The sequence below is a fragment of the Macrobrachium rosenbergii genome, chromosome 14 (genome assembly GCF_040412425.1).
Source record: "Macrobrachium rosenbergii isolate ZJJX-2024 chromosome 14, ASM4041242v1, whole genome shotgun sequence".
NCBI classification, from domain to species: domain Eukaryota; kingdom Metazoa; phylum Arthropoda; class Malacostraca; order Decapoda; family Palaemonidae; genus Macrobrachium; species Macrobrachium rosenbergii.
In genome coordinates, this window is record NC_089754.1 from 14,355,406 (window position 1) to 14,382,004 (window position 26,599).

At 38.8% G+C, this 26,599-nt stretch overlaps 1 protein-coding gene across 6 annotated transcripts in view; it reads right to left on the bottom strand.

The window, feature by feature from the left end:
- The window catches only part of LOC136845728 (TGF-beta receptor type-1-like), a 359,665-nt gene that overhangs the window by 68,054 nt on the left and 265,012 nt on the right, over positions 1 to 26,599 (bottom strand). For 3 of the 6 annotated variants that reach the window (XM_067115936.1, XM_067115938.1, XM_067115934.1), the window contains exons 5-9: positions 23,079 to 23,191; positions 10,082 to 10,211; positions 9,080 to 9,215; positions 8,437 to 8,531; positions 3,048 to 3,215 (exon numbers count right to left, since the gene is read on the bottom strand). In XM_067115936.1, coding sequence (XP_066972037.1) covers positions 3,048 to 3,215; positions 8,437 to 8,531; positions 9,080 to 9,215; positions 10,082 to 10,211; positions 23,079 to 23,191 — 642 coding nt within the window. Of the gene's footprint in view, positions 1 to 3,047; positions 3,216 to 8,436; positions 8,532 to 9,079; positions 9,216 to 10,081; positions 10,215 to 23,078; positions 23,192 to 26,599 lie in introns of all 6 variants that reach the window. The other 3 variants (XM_067115935.1, XM_067115937.1, XM_067115932.1) reach the window with 1 other exon arrangement.

The window sequence follows — 26,599 nt, forward strand, 5'->3', positions numbered from 1 at the left end:
TTGGTGAGAAAACCAATCTCTAGATGGACAGACTGTACAGCCTGCCTATCTAGTTTAGCAGATGAGAAACTTTTACAGATCACACCCAATTCCATATCCAGGAAAGACCTGAATTCCTCTTGGGAATAATGGATAGCATTCTGATATGCTGATGCTCAGTAGCAAGGTCATCCTGATACTGTTCAAGATTTCCTCCAGGAATTCTAAAAGTACTGCAAGCAGAATTTTCATATCAGGGAAGGCTGCATGAAATGACTGAACCAAGGCAGGTGTATCACCATTGCCTTGCAGTATTGAAAATACAGCAAGTGGAATTTTCCTATCTGGGAAGCGTGCATGGACTTATTGAGCCAAGGCAGTTGTATCACCACTGCCTGAGAGTATAGAAATCCAGGATATATCACTACCCGCGTAGATGGTACAGACACTTCAGATGGAGGGTCCCCTTCAATACATGATTGCTGCATGGGAAAGACAAGACTCTCATCTGAAGTATCCCTCTCATGTAAGGCACAAGACTACTCCTAGATCTTCTGGATTCAGAAGGGAAATTTTAGTATCCACTTCATGTCAGGTATCAGTGACCTCTCTCCCAAGGAAAGACCCTCCATCTCCATTGAAGGAGTTGAAGTGGTAGCTCCTAGAATCCACTATATTTGGAGTATTGGTCTGAATGTAGGTTCTGCTTGTAGAGGGATGGAAACAAACTGCCATAGTTCTGTCACAATGATGTACAGTACAGTAGTCTCCTTCTTCCATACTCCTACTGAAACCTATAACTCATAGACACACCTTAAAAATGTGCTCTTTCATCATTTAAACTTGCTGTCAGGAACATGTTGCATATTTCACACATGTCCAGCAACCAGTCAAATCCTCCTTTACTCTTCCTGAGGCTGGCTCATGGCAGGTAGTTATGAGCTATTTCCACAGGCGAAAAGCAGACTGAGCAATTTGCTGTGGTGCAGGTAACACTTCAAATTGAAACAGGCCACATGGTCACAAGTCCATGTTCATAGTATGATGTAAGGTAACATGATCAATGGGTCATACCCATAAAATAGTAGGTATATTAACATATTAATTTGCAGTTGCTACAACAACATTGCCTTAAAGATTTACTTAAATTCTTCTTAACTCAATTAACACAAAACTAAATGGATACCCATACTACATATATATTTCTACACATTTCATAAATTTTTATCACCCAGTCTATTCCCAAGTACCAGGTAAAGGTTATGTAGCCTACTGGCTACATTAGTTGGTAAATGATTAAAATCAAATATTATTGGAACTGTCATATCAAAAATATATAAAATCAATATCTCCAAGATTTTAAAATATTTGGCAAAGGTCACCATGAAGAAAAAGTACTTGTTCTATTCCCTTATGAAAAAGACAACAAATGTCACAACAGTTTTTCTCAATACCTACGATGTCACTACCAGGGGAGTAATAGCCATTGGAAGTAGATTCACATAAATGTATTTCCTTTAACACTTGAAAAGAACCCTGATATTAAGGGTAACTGGGAAAACTGTCTATATCATGAAATCCATTTAGTTTGATTATAAAATACTACAAAGGAAATGCTGGCCTTTAGTAAACAGTAGGGCTCGTAAGTCAAGTACAATTGGGAGCTATGACCACGTAAATGTTTTGTAAACGATAAGTTAGGCTAACCCAATTTACCCTTTCTGTGACCTCAAATTATCTATCAATGTTAAAAAAGTCATTGAAGAAAGAGTTTCAATAACAAAATTGTCTAATATTATTGCCTTAATGCTAATTATTACTCTGTCAAGCAAGAAAAAAAAGCACAGCAGTTACACAATAGCCTAGTATTCTACTCCTAATTTCTCGCCTTGCAAGACGCCTACTGGGTCCAAATTTAACAAATATAAGCCTACCCATTAAAATTTTAAGGAACTAAAACTTTCCACTGGGTCTTAAAACGAAGTACTTAGCCTGAATGTGATATGATGATCAACAAATTCATAGTCGAACACTATTTCTGGAGCAAAACCTAGGGATTAGTGAGCTCTTGGATGGACCAGAGTGTAATGAGGAAAATAGCTGACACATGTGCTCGTTATGTCTGAGCGAGTGGGATGTAGAGAAAACCAAGTAGCTATAGCCCTCCTGTCCTGAGTTCCTTATATTCTATCACTGCGCCAACAGTACTATTCTGGCCGAGACCAACTATAAGAGAATTCTTTGTAATTGGTTGGTCTGTCTTTTGGAGACCTGGGGGGGACCATAAGAGTATACAGGCAGTCCCCGGTTATTGGTGGGTTTCCGTTTCTGAGGGTGTGATGATAAACGAAAATTGCAGCTAACCGAAAATCGGCGATTTCTGCGCTTTTTCGGCGATTTTCAGGGGTTATTGGCGCGAAAAGGCTGATTTTCAGTTAAGGGCGCTTCTGTTAGGTATGTATTGGCGCCAATACCCAATTATCGGCGTCGACAAGCGGAAGTTGGTGATTTTCGGGGCCGAAAATTGCCGATTTTCGTTGCTAGACAAGCCCCATAAAACCGAATCGCTGTTAACTAAGCCCGCCGTTAACCGGGGACTGCCTGTAACTCCTTTGAGGACGAACAGCAGCTACACTATCAAAATAAGGCATTTCTATGCTTATTGGATTTGTAAATAAAAATGTTTTGTGCTATAAAAATATAGCTATTATAACTAACTGAAACATTAAATGCAGTATCAAAGAGGCCAGTCTCTCTGAGAAAAAAAGGCCATCTCTCTGAGAAAAAAAAATTGCCATCAAATTACAAGAACATGCAATTCATGCACTCAATAGAAAGTTTATGCTGCTAAGAATAATGAATGATCTTACACAAACTTGACTTGTATATAAATGCTTAAAAGAGGCAAAAACCTAAATGCTCTGAATAAAAAACTGCTTCATTCTGTCCTGTTTCAAGTTTTAATCAAGCTTTCATGATTGTTACCAATTTATATTCAAGGTACTGTACTTTATTATCCTACAAGACATTAAAATATCAACAAAAGTTAAGTTGTTAAATTATTGTACCTTTGTTTCCCATTATGTCCATGTGGAGATGAGCAAGACCAGTTGCGATGGAAAGAGCCATACGAATCATTCCTACAGTGTCAACTGGGTATCTCATCAAATAATCAAATAATGAACCATTCTCATGATAATCAGTGACTAACCACAGCTGAGTCCAGGTACCATTATCTGAAATTTGCAAAAAATTTTGTTGTAGACAAGTGTCATAACATATACTGTAAAGCTATTATTATCCAAGACATCACTCACTTTTTTATATAATTATACCACCAAGCTAGAATTCTCAAATCTCACAGGGAGCGTCAAAGAATTAGCTCAAGGAGAAAGTATAATTAAACAATTTTCATCAAATTACAGATTCCATATAACCTCTTAAAAGAATAAGACTTTATACTAAATTTCTTTAAGGGTCTTATTGATTGATATTAGGAATCACAATATATATTAAATTACTCTTGCACTGCATTCTCTATATAGGGGCATAAGATTGTGTGGCTTGTTACTGTAATGAGTAAATGTGTTAAATGTGTGTCAAATTCTAGGATGAGATGCTAATAATTTGTTCTGTTCTATTCATAATGATTATTATCTTAATTCTACTGCACATTTAATTAACTTTTTGATATGATCTTCTTCAATGTCTGGCTAATAATAATAATAATAATAATAATAATAATAATAATAATAATAATAATAATAATAATAATAATAATAATATCACAAAATCTACCAATGAATTAAGATGAATTTAAATTTATGCCACTTCATCTAGATTTAATTTTTTTAAATGCCTACATAAACATGAATTCAGCACAATCCCACTTATGCATCATGGTGCTTCATAAATTAAGAAAAGCCTCTTTGAACTTCTGTAAAAGAGAAATTTTAGGACAAATTTAGATGACCCTTTGAATCTTCTTTAAACTAAAATTCTTTACAGTAATTTCTGCAAAAGCAAATTTTTGCTGATCTTGACAGCAGACAACTTGCCAGACAGTTCTGCTGCAAAGAAAATGCAAGATTATGATATGAGAGATAGGTCTACTAATGAGAGGATAATTGAGCAAAATGCCCACCACTGAACCACCCTTATACAGTTAAGGCCCATATATCTGATGCTCAGTTTTTCAAGAATTAGAAAACCTAACTCACAATGAAAAAAAAAAATAAGAAAAATACTCTATGAGATTATTAAGGAGTAAAACTTGGTGATCATACCATTACTCATGATTTTTGTCCCACTATGTTCCACCAGTTTAATGTGTGCATACAGGGACATGGCCACAAGGAATGAAACATATTTACCTATTAAACAAAGAAAAGAAGGAATACAGGACTGTAATGTTTTGAAGTGTTACACCCAGGCTAGCCAAGAAATCAAGTATAGATTTCTTTTTTCGAGGTAAAACTTTCTAACAAGTTTTATAGCCACTGCACAAAGTGTCGCAAATGACTAAGCTTGAGACAATTTACAATTGTCATCATAAACATTTTCATGTTGGCTTTTCTCCCTTACTGGGCTAGATCTGAAACAAGTCTTCTTCACTCACCAAGCACACAGGGGGTATCAGCTGGTACCCCAGGAAATATACGAGAACAAGTGTGACATAAATGGTGACATGAATCATGAAGATAATCAAGATGAGTGATCAGTCTCTCTCTCCATGAATGGCACACTGTGATGATTGGTTCCAACAAATACAAATCAGGCCTTATGAGTGATATCACAAAGACAAAACTTGGCAAGGTTGTTCTGAAATGCTAAGCGCCCACTAAGGGTGGAAGAAATTTTCAAATTATACTTCAAAATTTTTGGCCAAGAAGGAAGAGAGGGGCCCCAACCTCATGAGGTTTAATCTTAGGCATAGCAAGGTGCTCTCTGAATACACCAGAATAAGCACAATAAATGACTTCTTATATCAAATAAGAAACAGAGCTGTCAACTTTAACACTCAATACTCTAATTGGGATAAAATCTCCATCACCTTATCTTGTTGGGAATGTAGCAGAACAGATCATGAATAAAAGTGATAGATCACCATCTTTCCAAGAAGAAATTCTGCTAAAAATAAGCTCAGTATAGAAGTTATACAAGGAAAAATATATCAAGGAGACTAAGTAACAGCCACCTCAAGCGATATTCCTATACAAAAGGTATGGTAAAATTTCAGGAAAATAAATGGAATCTCATCAAATCACCACAAGATTCTATACCCCCAAGAAATAAGCAACATAATAGGAGAAAATTCTGCAAACATAAGCAACAGCAAGAACTTACATGAACATTTTTGTAATATACAACTGACTGAACCAAACCACTAAATTTTGAAATGACAAATTATGTTATAATAGATAATTCAAAATGTAAGAATCATACGAGGGGCGTTCAATAAGTAATGGAACATAATTTGTTTCTCGCCCAATTTTCATTAAAAAAAATTTGAAATTTTGTGTGCGACATCCTTAGATACTCCTATGTTATTTCGTGTATTTTCTTTAATTTCTGATAGATGGCTGCACTATAATCAGCTATCAAAACGATGACTGCGACTGAGGTATGTTCCAAACAAAGAGCAGCGATAGAATTTCTTTTAGCGGAAAAAGACACTGTCACAAATATTCACAGGCATTTGCTGAATGTCTACAGACCCCTGGCAGTGGATAAAAGCACTGTGAATCATTGGGAGACGTGTCTATCATCATCAGAAGAAGGACAAGGAAATCTGCCTGATCTCCCATGTCCTGGCTGGCTGCACATAGCTGTGACACCTGCATTGGTGGAACATGTGGAGGAACCCCGTGGGCACAAAACCTTTGAATACCCTGAGTTGTGGTCAATTGTGAATAACACTACTGACAAAGATGTCAAGTTGATCAGCATGTTGTTTGATTGTGATTCACAGATCACTTCGAGAAAGTGTCCAAACGTTCCACAATTGCAGCTGTGTGCGGCCGTTCAGGGCATGGGAGATCAGACAGATTTCCTTGTCTTTCTTCTGATGATGATAAACACTTCACCTAATGGTTCACAGTGTTTTTATCCACTGTCAGGGGTTTATAGACATTCTGCAAGTGCCTGTGAACATTTTTCTCTCTTTATCTGCAAAAGAGAATTCTATCACTGCTCTTTGTTTGGAATGCAACTCAATCTCAGATGCCCTTTTGATAGCTGATTATAGTGCAGCTATTGGAAATTAATGAAAATACATGGCATAATGCGGGAATGTTTAGGATGTCGAACATATAATTTCAAATTTTTTGAACGAAAATTGGCCAAGGAAAAAATTAAGTTCCATTACTTCACACTGAACAAATCAGAGTTAGAACATTTTTTGAAATAATCAAATATCTACTGCCATTGGCTAAATCATACATTTCAATTTCTGCTGTTTGTGGCTAAGAAATCTGTTCCCTGAAACATGATGCAATACCCTAGTTATTTACATCTCCACTGCAGGAAAAGACTAAATAATGTAAACAATCTCAGACCACTTTCCCTAACAAGTTACTTATGCAAACTTTAAGGCTTCCTTTACTAGAATACTGTTCTCCGGTGTGGATGTCTGCTTCTGCCAGAGATTTGTCTCTTTTAGATTGAGTGGTCTGTGGTGGTAGGTTTCTGTTTTCTAATACAGTAATAGCAGTTATGACTTGGACCATCGAAGGATGGTCTCTTGTTCATCACTTTTTCATAAGTAGTATTTCAACCGAGATCTTTCACATTCACAATTGACCCCTGATCCCCTTTACCCGCCAAGAGCAACCAGATTTCCTGAACAGCAGTACCAATATGCAGTAAATGTGCCTCGCTGTTAAACTTCTCAGTTCCAGAGGTCCTTTATTCCTCAAACCACTGGACTGTGGAACAGCCTCCTATAGGATGTTGTGGAACTGGAAATTCATAAGTTCAACAAAGATGCAATGCATTACTACCCTAATACTATTCTTGCATTTTAATATATTTTATCTATTTATTAATTCACTTTTTCTTTTCTAATAAGTGGGATCTCTTCTTTATGCACTATTTTCCCTTTACCTCTTCTTACTTCTTCCTAACAAACACCATATTCTTTGGAAGCTTGAATTTAAAGTCAATGGCCCCTCCAGGCTTATTCCATTTGAACAGGTTTAATCTTCTGAATAATAAAATAATAAAATAATAATAATAACCTACTACCTCGACAGCCCATGAGTTTTGATTATCACTGTTTGCTTGATTACATACTGACAAAATTTGGTGATTATAACTGAATAAAATGTCTACAGTGACTGCAATGCAAAAGGGGTCTCACTATGCCTCTTACACAAAATTTATGGTATGTACCTAATACAGTCTGATATTCTGATTGACATATACTGTATTTAATGTATTGCTGTTTATATTTTGTCATCTTCAAGGATAAGATTTTATGCTGTATGTATTTATTTTTTCAGTCTATGTATGTGTGCAAGGCTTTATGTACACAAGCACCACGTAAAAAACATTCCACATGCACTGTGGTCTCCCCCGCATAAAGTGTTAAAAAATATGCCATATACTGTGGTCTCTCCCACATAAAACACAACTGTCATACTTTCTGCACCTACATTTACCAGTAAAGACATATGGTCACTTCCAGGCACTGTGGTATAATAGCGTTTGCTTACAGCTAAGCGAGAGAGAGAGTGTACTGAACTTACCCTTGGGTTTTACTTTTCAATAACTCAATAGTAAATTCTGACCAGGAAGGATATCGTTATAATTACAAAGATGTTTAACAAGGCTACAGTCACACTTCTAGACTCTTATAGGGCTCTTCAGACTTTAGTCTTAATTGAGAATTGAAAATAAAAAGGATAAAGTTGAAAACGTTTGATGTGCTTAATGGTTAATTATAGGTGCAGAGTAGCACAGATGCACTTACAGTAAATATTTTTTGTGTTTACTTTAGTGGTTAGGCTCAGTTTATGGTGAATACAAAAATGAGCTTGAGTCAAGCCTGGCCATTTTCTGATACTTTATTATATGCGTCAGCTGATTTTAAACAGATACGGTAAACACAATGTTTCTAGTGCCTTCAAGACTCTTAGTCTGTCAAGATCTAACCCAACACCTGAAGCAGTTTGAGGTGATACTCACCTAACTTTATATTAACTACTTTAATCATACAGGTGAGAAGGCCAACTTCGACATCTGTATCTTAAGAACAATTAGATACATGCTAATTGCTATGCTGGGTCCAGTAACAAGAGGTCAATCATGACAAAACAAGGAGAGAAAAGAGGAGCATAAAAACATAAGGAAACCCTTGCTTATTTAGTTTCAAGCAACTGCTAGGAACTACAGGGGAGTTCTGTAAATACCTGGCTAAAACTAGCAAAAGCAAAATACACAAAAGACAAACAGTACCTTTGTTATCAGCTGCTATAAAACCTAATAGGTTATCATGCCTTAACATAACAGTTTGGTAGATTTCAACTTCTCGGAACCATGATCTTTCATCTCTGCAAAGAAACAAAACAACATGTACACCCACTTAAAGATGACACAAGTATTCAAAATCATATTCATTTTTTGAAAGAGAGAGAGAGAGAGAGAGAGAGAGAGAGAGAGAAGAGAGAGAGAGAGAGAGAGAGAGAGAGAAATCAAATGTAAGAATGAGTTTCTTGCAAAGAATTGATTAAATTCAATTCTTGCAGAGAGAGAGAGAGAGAGAGAGAGAGAGAGAGAGAGAGAGAGAGAGAGAGAGAGAGAGAGAGAGAGAGAGAGAGAGAGAGAGAGAGAGAGAGAGAGAGAGAGAGAGAGAATTTTCTATGTATTTTCAGTAAAACATTCTTGTACAATGGGAACAAGTCATTAAGCTTAGACTTAAGCATTAGACTTTGCTACCAAACACTGCAATCACTTTCAAGGCCAACTCTTGCAATAAATAAATAAACTGCTTGGTGTAATTTGATATGATAAAAATGGAAAGAAAACATTAATATTTACATCCATAGTGTTTAGCTCAGTTAAATCCATACAGCATAATAAGTGTTATACAGTGGCTTACCTGGAAGAGAATATCTTAACTGCTACATACTCCCCACGCCATCTTCCACGCCATACTTCTCCAAATCTTCCTTTGCCAATTATTTCAATGAGCTGTATCTGCCGGGCAATGCTTCGCTGCACCAATAAGGGCAAGCCTGAAATTATCATTAGACTTCAGAATATATCTGGAACTATTATCACATTTTGCACAGCAATCAATGTATTATTTATCGATTAATAATTAACAAAATGTGAAATTAGACAAGTCAAAAGCTTTTTGTTCACTAAAATTTTAATCAACATGGTGTTCTTCCAGTGCAATGTTATAAACGGTAACATATGTGCCTTACAAAAAATCTGTAGCAGAGAAAAATACATAGTACCAATCCACAATTCAATAATGTCCAGAACACACTTTCCTGCAGCTCACATGTTTTAATGACCAGGGATATGATTTTAAATGTTTAGATTGTTAGTTTTTTTTTTTTTTTTACAAAGCACCTTGGTATTTCTTCCATTTCTTATCTTTTCTTTTTGGTGTTCAAAAATTTCAAGATCTTCAGATACTCCTGGTACCTGCATAAATTTGAACTAAAAATCATTCCTGTTTTGTATTTTTTTTTTTACACTGCACTGATTTAGCCTGAACATTTTGAATTGGTTTTTATGAAAACATGTTTTAATAGAATGCTGTCCAACCTCATCATCCCTGTTTTATGATCAATCTAAATTGTATTCAAGACCATCCTGGAATTGGCATCAAAATACCCATCCTAATAGGATAAGGAGCAGTAAAAAGTAAAAAAACCCTGCTGATTTAGAGTGGCAAGGCCAAGTTATTAGTCACTTCTAAGTAGTGAGTTCTTAGTGCTCACTATAGGCCCCACTCAATGGCAAGATACTAGGAGTGTGGAGGGGCTAATTCAAGCCACAATAAAGTTAAAGTACTACACTGTCTTTTTCTTACTTGCTGCAATACACACACAAAGTAATCATTTGAAAAAATAACATTTAAACCTACCAGAGCCTGAGCCACTGGATGTAAGTTCTATGACATCTCGAATGGGAGTATGAGGTCCCATTAATGGTACTTCTGATCGATCAAGAACTGACTCAACATCAGGAAACCCTCTCCGTAACCGCTGACTCCTCTGCTGCCAAAAAATAAGGGAAAACTTTTAGCTCTGATGTTGAGATAAACTTCTGTATTCTTATGAAAATAAGTGCACAAAATGACAAATGAAAAATTTATCAACAGAACGCAGTAATTTTGTCTTTATCTGCAATATGCATTTCAAATACACATTAACAACACTGTCAGAGAGAGAGAAAGTTTCTTATCCATTTTTGTTGTCTGAAGAGTAAAGCAAACACTACAACAATATGGTCAAGCCATGTGAGGGATATTTATCCCTTCATACTAAGATGTAAACACTTTATGTGCCATATTTTGAGAAACAGCTAAAAGTTTTAATATATTCAACTAATAATAAACTACTGAACCTTTATCAAAGTAAACAATTATAATGATTCACAACTCAAAAAAAGTTTAGCCGAAATTAATTTTTCAGCAACAAATGATCATAAAATTGTAGAATGTACAGTTGAGTAAATGGTGTTAGATGTTTGATACTTTTAAAAACAAACAAATGTCACCTCTACCAGGTGAAGATTTGAAAGGAGATAAGCTAGTTCTTGCACACTAAATTTTCTATCATAATATATATCTTAAGCCATTTCAAAATTTAGTGGGTTTGATTCAGTTAGTTTTTATTTTACAAAAATGTTCACCTTCATTCTTGTTGGTGCTGATGTTTGCAAAATTTTTGTCTAATATGTGGCTTATTTTCTGAGAGTCAAGAATCTTCTTGTCTTGTTTTGATGACGTGATGAATGTCCCATTTAGTTTCCTGAATATTTACTATACTTTTTGTATAGAAACACTGGTGGAAATGTCTGGTACAGTACATATTGTTTCCATGATATTATTTTTCCCTGTACAGTACTGTGTAACTTTGACTAAACTTTGCAGTTTGTTGTGTACTGTATTGGTTTTTGTGTATAATTTTCTGTTAATCCTGTAATACTTTTTAGTAAGTTTCCTTCTTGTAAAGGTTGTGATTTATCAATTCCTTTGAAATTTTTGTTTGGATTGCCTAACATTCGTCCAACTGAATGTTTTTGTGTTATTAGTTTTGACCAAGTATCACCCCACAAAGGCGCTTCACATTTGGTAGGATATGAAAGGCGCTTCACATTTGGTAGGATATGACTCATAATGAAATATGGCTTTGCAGAATTTCTGCAGCATTTTTAAATCAAAGTATCAGTTTCCTTGTGATTTCTCATATATATTAAAATGGAAGAATTTGTCTTGCATGTAATTGGTATACCATATTTTCCAATCAGCTTTATGAATATATTGTAAGAGGACTATGTTTAGGGGGATTATTTTGTAAAAGTGAATTTAAAATTGGAAAACAATCATCACTAGTATATAGGTTGTCACGTGTTCCATTTAATCTTTCTAATATGCTGGTTGAGCGAAGTATGACACCCAATTATGAAAAAGTCCCACCTGCTTTTGAGAAATATGTGTTTGTTTCACTGAGACAGTATAGATTACAGGCAGTCCCTGATTAACAGCGGGCTCAGTTAACAGCAATTCAGTTTTATGGCGCTTGTTTACCAATGAAAATCTGCATTTTCGGCACCGAAAATCAGCAAGTTTTGGCGTTGAAAACTGCCGATTTCCGCTTATCGGTGCTGATAAGTGGGTACTGGTGCTGATGCATACCTAACAGAGGCGCCGATAACTGAAAATCGGTGCTTTTCGGCGCCGATAAGCTCCGAAAATCACTGATTTTCGGTTAGCAGCGATTTTCGGTTATCACCACACCCTCAGAATGGAACCCCCACCAATAACCAGGGACTGCCTGTATTTTAATTCATGATCTAACACATTTCCTGCAAGATCTGGTGTTATACAGTTGCAATCCCAAATACTGTATGATTATGAGCATTAAAATCACCAACTATTAATACTGACTATTTGTAAATTATTAGAATTATAGTTTTTATTTGGCTGATTACATAAGTGGCAGATAGTATACGTATTGTTTTCCATTCATAATTTGATTGCTGAGAATTCTGAACTAGTATTGCTAAAAATTTTATCATAAATTATCTTATCATGTAAACATATTGTAATTTTTAAGGTGCCTTCTTCTTGAGATGTTGCTGATAGTAAGTATTTGTCTACTGATGATATTGGTTTGTTTGCATGTGAACATAAAGGGTTCAACTGCATTCCACTTGATTATTTAGTAAGAGTGGTGAGATACTTATACTTTACACAAGTTGTTGTTTTACGACTTTTCTTTCTATAACTGGAGTCATTGTGTTCTTTAGAAATTCCTTTTTTGCAGCTGGTTTAGTATTCTTGGGCATTACCATTTCAGTATTGATTTTTCTGGGGGGTTCAAAGTTTGTTTTTCTGTAGAAATTTATCTGCACCATCTATATATTTTGCTAGGTAACCAATTGGTTCTTAGCTACGTAAAAATAAATCTAATCCTTCAGGCCAGCCCTAGGAGAGCTGTTAATCAGCTCAGTGGTCTGGTTAAACTAAGATATACTTATTTTTCTGTATATTGAATGGTTGACACACATGCATCCCTTTTTATAAATTTCCATTTCAGTTGTTTCTTTATTTATACCTTTATACAAGAAATTCCTTATTGTATTTACAGGCGGTCCCCGGTTTACGACGGGGGTTCCGTTCTTGCGCCGCGTCGTAACCCGGAAATCGTCGTAAGCTGGAAAATCGTCGAAAATCGTCAAAAATCATAAGAAAACCTTACTTTTAATGCTCTGGGTGCATTGAAAACGATGTAAACTGATTATTATTGGAGTTTTACATCAAAAAACCTTCAAATTATGATTATTCTGCCATTTTGGGGCCATATTTCTTCCGTCGGATCGGCATACGACGCGCCGTAACCCCGAACATGCGTCGTAAGCCAGGAAATAATTTCTGATGAATATATTTGAAAAGCGTCGTAACCTCGGAACGTCGTAAGCCGGAACCGTCGTAAACCGGGGACTGCCTGTATTATGCAATCTTTTGTTTTTAATACAATAAAAAAACTTTATTACTGAACAGGTACAGCCACGTGTCATCAACAGTTTCTTTATAGGTGATGGGTTGACTAAATCTCCCCCTACAAGGAAGGTTATACCTTTATTTTGAGATAGGGCCTCTATTAACTAGTTTGTTATTTGTGATGCTGGACAGCTAATTTTTTTTTTATGCTGGCAGTCTTCTTTCATATTTTTTATTTAGGTTTGACAGATGGATTAGCTTATGGTTATTAGCATTTGTTTTTAGGTCTTTCTTTCTTATGATTCTTCTTATCTTGAGCTTCAGAAACATTATCTTGGTGGTTTATTTCTAATTCTAATGTGAAATTTTGGTTAATTCCATCAAATTCCACTTGTGAAACTCATCATATGGGTTTGAGTACTAAATGGTATATTCTTTTAGGATTGTATTTCCTTTATCTATCTTTGTGTGATATTTTCAATCTTTTATACAGTATATTGTTTATTACATGTTCTGTTCTAACTGTTATGGTTTTGTTTATAGGTTCTTTTGCTAGATCATAATCCCTTTCTCTTTGAGTTCCAGTTTGGCTCTTCCTATGGACATTCAGTTCTATCTCAAAGTATAATTATTTCTGAATTGTACAGGTACTGTATATATAATGTACACAGTCTTTGGATCTTGCATGGTGATTCTGACCACAATTTATACAAGTAGTTCCCCACATTTCCTCTTTGTTTTCTGACCATTTGATCCATAGTATACACATCTGGGGTAGGAATGGCATTTTTGTTTTCCATATTTACAGTAATTTTTGCATTGTAAAGGTTTAGGTACATATGATTTTCTCTATTTTAACGCAAAATTTTAATTTTCAATGGAAGGTCTTGTCCTTTAAATGTTATTTTTGCTACTTTTAAAAAGGTTTCCTTATTTTTCCTGCTTGGAATATTATAGATTTATAAATAGTTCAACCTTATCACTGAATTTTTCTTCATTCTTGAGATTGATCAGAGAGGTTTGTTCCTAACAAATACTCTAGACCCTGAACAATATACTGCAACTACTTAAAAATGTAATAACTGGATAATGAAAATGTTGAAGATACTGACAAAATTCTTTCAAAGATTTGTTTCTAAACTTGATATTTGCTGTTTGTGAAAATAGGACAACTAAAGGAATATTTGACTGTAACTGTTGTTCTGCATTCAGGAACTGGGGTCATCTGAGTTATTCATCAAATATCTATGGGTCAGATGAGGGAGACTAATCTGAAAGGGGAATATTCCTACACTATTTCAATGCATTGCTCTTTTGGGAGGAAGAACAGCACAAACCATCTTTTCTGAGTCCAGTCCCGTGTCAGCCGGTGAAATTCCATTACAGCACGAATTTCTAGGTATAACCTTGCTAGATATACCAGAGAAAAAGAGCTTTCAGGAAAGCTGGGGTTACTACCCCAGTCGAGCGCCTTCTAGGAAGGCGTCGGTATAAGAAGGGGTGAGTGAATTACCACTACCACGGAAACCTACTGAAAGATCTCTCCTTATCAAAATCCCGGAACAGAGCGGTGAGCCGTTACAGCCCCCACACCAAACACTCGCCAGGACGGCGACACCAGCGCCACCTACATTCCATTTTCTAGCACGTGAATCTTGGATTATTTTGTGTGTGCTCTTCCATTATTTTGGATTTTTTCTGCATCTACGATGGCATCGAGCAGCTTTACCATTTCAAGTTAAGTACCATCTTCTTGTGGGGTTTTGTTCTATTTTTTTGGCTGTTATAGTCTCGCATTTTCATAAATATCGAGATCTTATTATGTCGCCACGTCCCCAGCCAGCCATGTCGACCATGCAGGCGTCTCCTTCTGTTCTTTTCAGTTGGAGTCGTCTCCTCGTCGTTATAGATATTTTGCCCCCCTTGGTTCCCTTCCTGGTGGTTCCTTGCGGTGGCTCCCCCCCCTTATGAATTACGATCATTGGCCTACTGGCCTTTGTGGGAGTGATGCCCCGTCTAGGTACCCCCCCCCAGGTTGGGTTCCTATTGTTTTGGTCTTACTAGGCTAATTAATTTTGATTGAAGATGGTGCTCTCTTGTAGTTTTATTTTTATTTTTATTGTTTTATTATTTTATTGAGTGGTTTACCTCGGGTGTTGGCGGCAGCCTCAGATCTAACCGCTTCCCCGTGGTAGGCTACGCTCTCTGTTGAGCACATTTTAGTTTTTATGAGTGTTGGTTATGTTGTGGAGTAGGCTTGTTAGCTTCCTTCCCTTTGCCCTGGGTGGGGAGTTCAGGTTGAGGGAGTTTTGTTGCTGTTTTCCTCCGGGATCGTTTTTCGGTGGGCAGAGTGAGCCCCTTGGTTCTCTTCCTCCAATTGGGGGGAATCGAGTTCTTAGGATGTGTTTCCTCTAGGCTAGTCGCCCCCCTTGCCTGCCATTCTCGATCCCTGCTGGTTCTCGGCTCAAAATTTCTCTCCCAGTTGCTTCCTCCTTCCCTTTTACACTCCTCGTCCTAGCCTATACTTAGGTTAGGTCCATATTAGGCTTCGCCTAAGTAGGAGTCGGGCTTCGGGTTGGTTGCTTCCAGTCATTTTGCCCCTCCAAGATTCATGGTCTGGGAGGTATGGTGCAGTTGAGCGGGTGAGCTTCTCCCCGTCTCCTGTTCCTTTCTGGTAGCCTACTCCTCCTCCTTACCTCCCCCCCCCCCCTCCTCCTCCTCCTTTCCAGCCTTGCTCTGCTCGTGCGGGTGACGCTAGATGGCGTTTTCTCCGAGTTCCGGGACTTCTTTTGTTGGTTGAGGATTCGCTCCTCCCATATTGTCCCTAGCATCGCTGTATTGGGGTTGGTGGTTTGTTTACTCGAACGCGTTCGAGTCACTGTTCGTCTCCCCGTCGGTTTACGTTGATACGGTATATATTAATTGCTTCACCCTATGTTATGAACATATGAGCATTTTACCCGTCTCGTTCTCCGGCGGGGAAGTAAGGGCGGAAGGTTTTTCATTATAGGGGAACGGATCCCTCCGTCCTCTTGAGTTCTTACCATCACTTGTTACTGTTTTTATTTTTAGATAAGTCTGTTATCTACAGGAGTACTCTCCTTTATTCATTATATATAAATACGTGAGTCCGGTCCTATACCAGGGTCTCCGCCGTTATTTTACTGGCAGCCCTTATGGTTAGTTCCTGGTCTCTCCCATTCATTCCCGGAGTACTCCGGGTCTGAAATCCTACCTTCCACTCTGTGTAATTTAGAGCTTATTGGCCCAGTTTATGATAGGGAGTTCTTCTCCGCCGGAGTATTCCGGTTGCAGTTGAATTTCCCGGCCTCGCCAGCTTTAGTTTGCTTAGGGTGGGAGGTTCATGTACTTTTCTACTTACAGACTGTTCGCTGTGAGGAGCCGGGGTGCACCGCCTCTCTCCAACAACCCTACGGTCACGTAGTTTGTCGGACCCACGCTGGTTGTGCGGTCCGCCTGGATGACCTGATTGTTTGGCACCCTGATGGTTGTGAGGTTTGCTTTGCTCTCTGCACAACTGTCCAGGATGAGTTGGTAAGTGACAGTCTCTACATTATTCTTGCTTTACGCTCCTCATATCGTATATTATACATTGTTTATGAGGTTCCCGGAATGGTTTTCGTCCTTAGCTAATTGTTGGTTTTCTTACAGGCGGACGAAACTTCCAAGAAGTCTGCCTTGGAATCCCTCCGGGCCTGGGTGGCTGGGTTTGGAAGGAACGTTCCGTCGGGGAAGCCCTACGTCCTCGACGCTCGGTTGAGGGACTTACTCTACCCCGGCGCACGGGTGGCGGCCGCAGTGCCTGAAGATCTGGCCACCCCTATCATCCAGCAGATCCGGGATGAGACCCAGCCACCCCAAGCGGATATCCTCTACGCTGAGGTCTCGGAGGATGTTGCCGCTATTAATCTCGACCTGGAACCGATGAATGTAGAGCAGGACCAGGTGGTAAGTGGTGAGGTAGGTGAGGTTGTTGGGGCGGGCCCCCCATTATTTGACTCCCCTGCTTCATCTGTTTCTTCTTTTTCAGGCTTTGTGAAGTCTTCCTCCTTGGGTGATAGAGCTCCATCTGCTATCCCCAAGTTGAAGTTGAAGACTTCATGGAAGGCGAAGGGCTTCAAGTCCTCGTCTTCCAAGAAGGCATTGCCCTTCCCCCCGTCGAAGGCTAAGGTCTCAGGACCTGTAGCCTCCGGGAGCAAGTCTGGTTCCTCCAGCAAAGGCGCGAGTAAGAGGGCTGCAAAACCAAGCCCTCCTCGCCAACCTGCTTTCGATGCAGAGGCCTTTGCTAACCAGCTTTATAAGCGTTTTACGGAGGACCTGGATTCGAGATTTAGCAAAATCTCCGAGAAGCTGGCCAGTCATGATAACATACTGGCGGGAATGGCTCACCCACCCCAGCCGAACCACAGTATGTTATCCCGACACTGCGGACCTCCGCCTTTTGATGTCGGTAACCCTTGGCGGTTCGCTCTCCGGGCCATCCAACATGATGGCAAGCTAACTCTTGATGGTCTTGGCACGAGGCGGTTGGAGGAATTGGAGTTCTTCCCCCGATCTCCTGCCCCCTTACCCAGGCTTCGTGAGGCTCACGGAGGAAGCCTGGATTCGGTCGACAAGGTTCCTAGGAGACTGTCATCGTCCCTAGGGACCAAGCTCAGTCGGCTCTCCTCGCACTCTGACGGAGTGGCAGGCAGATAACACGGTTGACTCCTTTCAAGGGAACTTCACCATGTTCGCCCTGGGAGACAACCTTCCCACCCCTTGCTTGGACAAAGTCGCTCTGGCTACGGCCCGAGCGTGCTTTTGAGGGTATTCCGGTACCTCAGCTAAGGGAGACAGACCCTACTTCCTGGTATTCCCAGGAAGTAATGAGTTCTGGACAGACGCCCGTCCACTTTCACGGTCGGGAAGCTGGACCCTTTCTGCGCCTCCACGCAATTTAGCGAGCAGCTCCCCAAGCTGCCGGAAGCTCTTTTGAAAGCGGAGTTTGATGCTCGGGTTAAGTTAGCCCGGTCGTTGAACTCCGTATGCCTTACTGAAGCTACTGCCGTCTCCTGCTCGGACGAGCCCTTCTTTCAGGTTTTGGCTAAGTCCTTGCTGGCAGGTTTCCAGTCTGACTTATCTGAGTTTATCTTGGCCAGACTGGAATGTAGGAAGTTCATCTTCGCCGATGCAACTATCCGTCACGAGCCTAACAAGCTCGTGAAAAGCTCGATTTGGGGACCTAACCTCTTCCCTGAAGAGGAGGTCACAAGTGTTATGGCCGAGGCTACACGGGCCAACCAAAGTCTTCGTTCTCGCTGGGGTATTTCAGCCTACAAGCGTAAGACCCCAGAATCGGCCGGCCCCCAATCGAGAGGAGGTAAACGCTTCAGGAGGCATAAGAGGCCTCACCACCAGGCGGTAGTCCAAGCCGTCCCGGTCTCGGCAGTGGCACAGCCTTCCACTTCTAAGGCTCACCCCCAACAGTACGTGCTGGTCCAACCAGCTGCACCCTCATATGTGGCCTCACCGGCATACAACCCCACATATGAAGGCCGTGGTTATTTTCACGGCCTTAATAGGGTTGCAAGGGGAGGAAGAGGCAAACCCCCTCATAGAGGAAAGCCCAATACCACCCCAAGGGGAAGACCTGGACGTGGTAGGGGGAATAAACCCGCTCCCTCCCACTGAGAGAACACAGGTAGGCGGTCGCCTGTTTTGGTTCAGGGACCAATGGACCTTCAGCCCTTGGGCACACAGCATTGTGTCCAAAGGCCTAGGATGGAGCTGGATCAAAAACCCTCCTCCTCTAACCAGGTTTTACCAGCCACCCACAGCAATCCTAAAGGATTATGTGACAGAATTGCTCAACAAACGAGCAATAAAGAAAGTAAGGCACCTAAAGTTTCAAGGCAGGTTATTCACTGTTCCCAAAAAAGACTCCGATCAGCAAAGAGTGATCCTGGATCTGTCGCGTCTAAATCGCTACATAAAATGCGACAAATTTCGCATGCTTACGGTAGCTCAGGTACGGACTCTACTTCCGCGTGGAGCCGTCACCACCTCTATCGATCTTTCAGACGCTTATTATCACGTCCCGGTTGCGCGGAACTTCTCTCAGTTCCTCGGTTTCAGACTCGAATCAAGCCTACTCCTTCAGGGTCATGCCCTTCGGTCTGAACATTGCGCCCAGGATATTTACCAAGCTGGCGGACACGGTAGTACAGCAACTCCGGTCTCAAGGGATATCCCTAGCAGCATATTTGGACGATTGGATAATTTGGGCACCAACAGTTCCGGAGTGTCAGAAAGCCACGTCCATAGTCATCAGTTTCCTGGAGTCGCTAGGTTTCCAACTGAACAGAGAAAGTCCCGCCTGACTCGGACTCCCGGTTTCAGTGGTTGGGTCTCCATTGGGATCTGTCATCTCACACGCTGTCCCTTCCGCCTCCCAAGAGGAAAGAGATAGCATCTCTCACCAGGAGATTCCTCAAAATCCATCAGCATCCCGCCGGTCCCAAGAAAGGGTCCTTGGGTCTCTTCAGTTTGCCTCAGTGACAAACCTGCTATTAAAAGCGAAGTTAAAAGACATAAACAGAGTGTGGCGGAGTCGAGCCAATGTCAAGCTCAGAGACAAGGTCTCCTCTATCCTCAAATCTTAAAGACAAGGTTGCGACCGTGGGCCTCGGTCAAAGGCTTGTCCAATACAGTTCCGCTTCAATTTCCCCCGGCACTAGTAGTTCACACAGACGCTTCCTTAAGCGGCTGGGGGGATATTCACCAAAACAAAAAGTACAAGGAACGTGGTCCACAATGTTTCAGCAGTTCCATATAAACACCCTGGAAGCTATGGCGGTATTTCTAACTCTGAAGAAAATCCGCCCCCAACCGGATTCATATCAGGTTGGTATTGGACAGCGCAGTGGTAGTTCATTGCATCAACAGGGGCGGCTCCAAATCAGGCCGAGTAAACCAAGTAATGGTTGCTATCTTCTCCCTGGCGAACAAGCACGGCTGGCACCTGTCAGCCACCCACCTAGCGGGGTGCGGAACGTGGTGGCGGATTCCCTGTCCAGGAATGCTCCGTTGGAGACGGAGTGGTCCCTGGACGTGGAATCTTTCAAGTGGATTTGCCGCCGGGTTCCGGGCCTCCAAGTGGATCTGTTACAACGGAGAGCAACTTCAAGCTCCCCTGTTATGTGGCCCCCAACCTGGACCCTCAGGCGTTACGCCATAGACGCAATGACAGTAGATTGGAACAGTTGGGAGAAGATTTATCTTTTCCCCCAATAAACTTACTGCTGAAAGTTTTACACAAACTCAGGACATTCAAAGGTCAATTAGCCCTAGTAGCTCCCTATTGGCCGAAGAGCAATTGGTTCCCTCTTCTTCAGGAACTGGGATTACGGAGTCTTGGATCCCCAAGCCCATTCTGACTCAGACAGTACAAACCAAGACTGTGTCAGCTTCCTCAAGAATTCAGAATGCCCTAGTTTTATGGACTTTATAAAATTCGCAGCTCAAAAGGGAGCGAACATTGACCCTGTCAACACTTTGTTTTTAGAATCAGATAAAAGAGATTCTACTATTAGACAGTATGACTCAGCAGTCAAAAAAATTAGCCTCCTTCCTAAAAGCATCTGAAGCCAAAATCATGACAGCTAATTTAGGAGTTTCCTTCTTTAGATCATTGTTTGAGAAAGGCCTAGCTCATGCCACCATTACCACAATCAAGTCAGCATTAAAGAAAGTATTTCTTTCTGGCTTTAAAATCGACCTCACAGATTCCTACTTTTCATCTATCCCCAGAGCATGCGCCGTCTGAGACCAGTATCACGCCCACAGTCTGTTACGTGGTTTCTCAATGACGTCCTTAAGTTAGCATCAGAGATGGATAACTTTCATTGCTCTTATCAGGATCTGTTAAGGAAGACTTTATTTTTGATTAGCTTGGCTTCAGGTGCTAGAATCTCAGAGCTGTCGGCTCTCACTAGAGGTGATAATTATGTGAACTTCCTCCCATCTGGAGAGGTCCTCCTTTCCCCTGACCCTAGATTTTTAGCTAAGAACGAAGACCCACAGGACAGGTGGTCTCCTTGGAAGGTGGTGCCCTTCCTCAAGACCAGTCTTTATGTCCAGTTTATACACTTAAATCTTACCTTTTAAGAACTCCACAGAGTAAGTCGGGTCCTCTTTTTATCAGGAGAAAGGTGGTACTCTTTCACTAAATGCTATAAGACAACAAATTTTATATTTCATTAAACAGGCCAACCCAGATTCAATCCCCAAGGTTCATGATATTCGAGCAGTTGCTACTTCCATTAATTACTTTCATAATATGGACTTTTTCGGAGTTATCTAAATTTACGGGTTGGAAATCACCTCTAGTGTTTAAACGCCACTATTTAAAAACACTCAAGCCCTGAAATTTTCTACCATAGCTGTGGGAAGTGTCATCTCCCACCTTAATTAATCATATCCTTGTCCTTTCCTTTCCCCATACGCCTGCCTCATTTACTTTTCTGCTTATTCTCCTGGTTGATTATACCTCACTGCCTGGCTCCTCATATTGTTGTTTCTTGTACCTGTTGATGGAAAAAGCGTAATCTGAAATGCCATGATTGTTTCTCTTGTGGGGTACTGGACAGTTTTTATTTGGCTCCATGTACCCCAGATGAATGTATATATTAATGTTAATTGATTTTGTCTCTTACGTGTTTAGCCTAAGTTTACGTGTATAGTATTAAGGTTATATTTGCAGTTATTTTGTGCGCTTTTCATGTTTCACCTTGCTTTAAGTAATTTTAAGGTTTTTTGGGGCTTTTTCTCCGTCGTGCCGGGGACCTGCCCATGTTTCATAGTATTAAGTTTTTTAATGTGCCTTAGATTTAATATGCCTTAGTCTTAGAGTTCTTGCTACACGGAAGAGATTGCTTAATTAAAATTATTTTGGTAAAACTTTTGCCTTTTCTTCAGATTACCCCTCCATTTCTTTTTCCTGGTAGTTGCAGCCTTGGCATGATTCTCTATCACGATTTCACCGGCTGACACGGGACTGGACTCAGAAAAGGGATTTTGACAGAGGAAAAATCTATTTCTGAGGAAGGTCCCGTGTCACCCGGTGACCCTCCCTGAATCACCTAGTACTCTCCCCCCCCCTCTTGCACATGCCAAGTCTGGGGTTAGTGCTAGCATGGAATGAGGTAGGTGGCGCTGGTGTCGCCGTCCTGGCGAGTGTTTGGTGTGGGGGCTGTAACGGCTCACCGCTCTGTTCCGGGGATTTTGATAAGGAGAGATCTTTCGAGTAGGTTTCCGTGGTAGTGGTAATTCACTCACCCCTTCTTATACCGACGCCTTCCTAGAAGGCGCTCGACTGGGGTAGTAACCCAGCTTTCCTGAAAGCTCTTTTTCTCTGGTATATCTAGCAAGGTTATACCTAGAAATTCGTGCTGTAATGGAATTTCACCGGCTGACACGGGACCTTCCTCAGAAATAGATTTTTCCTCTGTCAAAATCCCTTTTTTAATTCATTATCATTAGATTCATTATTCCACAAAGCCTGCCATTTACAGAAAATCATTGGTTTCATAAATTATCACAAATCACTGACAGTCACTGATCTAGTCAATCACTGAAACTTTGGCTGCTTTAACTACAATTTCATCTTTTTTAATTCCTAAATGTGTTGCTAACACACAATAATTCTCCAACATAGAACACAAATATAATGTAGAGATAACAGTAATTTTCCAACAGAGAACACATATGTAATGTAGAGATAACTTTAATTTTCCAATAGAAAACAACTGTAAATTAGAGATAACAGTGGTTCTCTAAGAGAGTTAAAATGACAAATACCCTAGAATAACTATAATTTTCTTACTGAACAAAATACAACATGAAAACCCACCTTTCTGTGATGCCAGAGCCATCCAAGGGATATGACAATTATTGCCAGGAGGAGAAACAGTAAGATGGATGCCACGAGAATTATATGCCAAAGTTTCCATTCTGGAGGTTCCTCTGTATGTACAAAATTCATTAATACTGAGTGCCTGAGACATATTCAATTTTAAAAGTATAAACCTCAAAAATAAATTCATAGTAAAATTTCAAGAGCTCTTATTTTTCTTTTAAATAAAGTTATATTTAGAAAGGAATATGTAACTATTGTACATTCATACTACATCTCCCATAAATCATTACATTAAATATTTAAAAAGATACTTCTTTAGTCCAAAACACTTCTAAGGTTTAATATTACTGCCCAATGTATCGGAAAAATTTTGCAGTGAATAGTGAACAACAATCACTTCCACAAAACAAACAGTATTCATATTTTTCACACGGAATTATGTAAATAAAGTCCTGTACACAGTAAGTTCATGCGTGATACAGTACTTATAAATCTACAGATATCAAAATACTGAAAGTGTCAATTTTCTTCAGAATTTTAAAAATTATACAAAAAAGTATCCATGAAATATTTATACTTCTTGATGCTGCCTTTTATTTAATATTTGCCATTAATTTATCTCATGTGTAGAATAAAAAAAATTATTTATAACAAAACTACTGAACTCTTGACCTCTATATGCAAATAATGTACTACACTAAGGCAGTTTTTAATCAAACCTTACAAAGCTCCTTTAGAAAAGATCAATTCTACAACACTTTAAATTATAAATTTAAGAGATATGGGAAAGCAGTACTAGTAGCAGTAAAAAAGTCTCAAGTCAATTTTTCCCATTTCCATGTCTTCAATATACCACGTTCAGTACTAAGAGTATGATAGGTTATCTAATGTGACTAGAGAGATGAAAATAAAATGTGTTCTATATTTTTCTTACACAGCTTATACTGTAAATGTTATTATGAATATGGTGCAACCTAACTTCATGGAACAGGCTGATTAATTAACACTAAAAGAATTTAAGGGCAGTATTTCCCTAATTATTGCCAGAATTTTTCAGGTGGACATGCTTTTAAGCATGCTGTATTAAACCTTTCATCTAAGGAATATTTATTAGACCTGGAAAGGTTACCCAAATTTTATCCCTTATTCAAGAATTTTGAAATGGATGGAAATGCTGTCAAACAGAAAAAAAATTACTCTACAGGACTGTTTATTGTTTGATAAAAACAAAATATCCTTAAGTATACTCTTCCCATAAAGCTTTCTGATTAAAATACTGGCCCTTACTCTTATCACAAGGACTGCTTTTCCAACAGCAGTGGAAATACCCTAACATGTCCTCTTCATAGTTCTAAAAATACAGTAAAATATGTCATTCTGAAAAAGCATCTTAACCCTAAGAGCAATTTGGAACTATAATTCCTGGATGACATCCAGGTCTTCACCATATGTACCTACAATGATGTGAGATTTAGAATATGAATTTTAGAAAGAATAAAAAGTTTGTCACAACAGCAAAAGAAAATATCTAAGCACTACAGTACACTCTTTAAAATAAAGTGCTAGATAATAATAATAATAATAATAATAATAATAATAATAATAATAATAATAATAATAATAATAATAAGAATAAATGAGCTCTTCTCAACTATACTATTTATAATCTGTGTGACCAGGTCAGGTGAAGCAGCTAGATCTGCTCGAGTGACAAAGAAAACTTTAAAAACACTTACACTATAAACATGCCTAACACAAAAAATTTATTAATCACATGACGAGGTAAAAGAAATTAGAGAAGTAGCAACAAATCTACAAGAAAAAGTTTAGATGATGGATGGAATGGGCTGACGGCAATTTCAAAACAATACCCTGTAACTTCAATGTCAGTAAGCTGCTGAAATAACCAAAGAATACCTAAAAGATATTTATGACAGAGCACTTAGCAGTTATGTGAACACAAACACTATACACTTAAAAGGCAACAAAACATGGCAATGTTCCATCATACATATTCAGATGACATGAAATGTTTCGTTTGAGTAATTACCTCAAAAATGATATATAAAATAAAACCAAACAGCTAATGTCTTATGGAATAAATCCCATTACAAATAACTGAACAACCAAAGAAGGGTTATCACTGAAGAAAATACAGAAATATCTTTGAAAGGGAACTTTTCTAACTATCGAATATACTACAATTAAGAAACAACCAAACCAAAAGAGATAAAATAAATCTTGGTCACACCTCCAGCAAAAACAAAAGGAAATTAGAACATGATTCAGGTTTTTCAGATTCTTAAGTGGACTGATAAAACTCTGACAAGGAAGACACTTTCTGGGTGTATTCATCTAAGAAAGTCATCATATTGGGAAAACAAATATATTCTACAATGGCAAGATGCAGTTGGTGCAACTGCAGTACCTTTTTTCCTAATGAAAATGGAAATGGGTATCACTATTGGATATATACTATTAAAGTCATTTACATTCCCTTCCTTAGTACAAAATAACATATAATCTTTTAGGGTTGGAAAGTGTCCTGCACTATAATGCCACTGTGATAATAGTTCCTTGTGTGAAAAATACTGTCATTGTCATAACTGTCACTCAGTCACAAAACTGTTCCTAGCAAAATACAAGATAAAAAACTATAAAATTATAGTATGAGATCTGAAGCAGCTAACTATACCTCCCTGTCACATGGTAATGGAGTGTACATACTATTGTTTAAAAGAATTGTGTTCTAATTTCATACTTTCAAAACCAGTCTTAATTGATATTCCATATAGAGTTTGACTAAGAAATTAATGAAAAAAATCACAGCTTTAAAAATAAAAAAAAAAAAAAGCTTTTTTGTTCAACATGAATAAAATGAAAGTCTTACTCTTATCACAATCATAAATTCAAATGAAGATCTCAAGAGTTCGTGTTTCAAAGAAAATATACCAACAAGCATCGCAGGTCACAATGAATATCCTCATTTTTTATAATACATTAGCCTCAAAAGATTTTGCAATCCAAAAATTATATTTACTGAAGACCTTAAGCAATAAATGTAAGACTTACATCAAGTGAATAAGAAATAAAAATTAATAGTCAAGTCCTCTTTTACTTTTAAGTAAGAGAAGAAAATAATTTTCATTCAATGCCTTTGGTTTAACTGTTATAAAAATTGACTCAAACACAATAAAAAAAAACTGTCTAGCCCATGGCAACCAATCCACCAAAAGTAAAGCCCTACCGATGGTGAGAAAAGGACTTCATCACAGTAAATATGTTCTACAAGGTAACTGGAACTAACAAAATTATAGAACTGGAATATAAGCGCTAGTAAGTGTTTCAAACATTCTCGTCACAAAAATTTTTTATGGAAGCTTTTTACTTTATGGAGTTACACATGAAATGTGCTATCTCCATTTTCCTTGATCCACCGCACTTTTTACCTAAACTCCAGTCAGGTCTGAGTCTTCATTTATGTCTCTTTTCCATGACTTTGGGGACCATTCTCC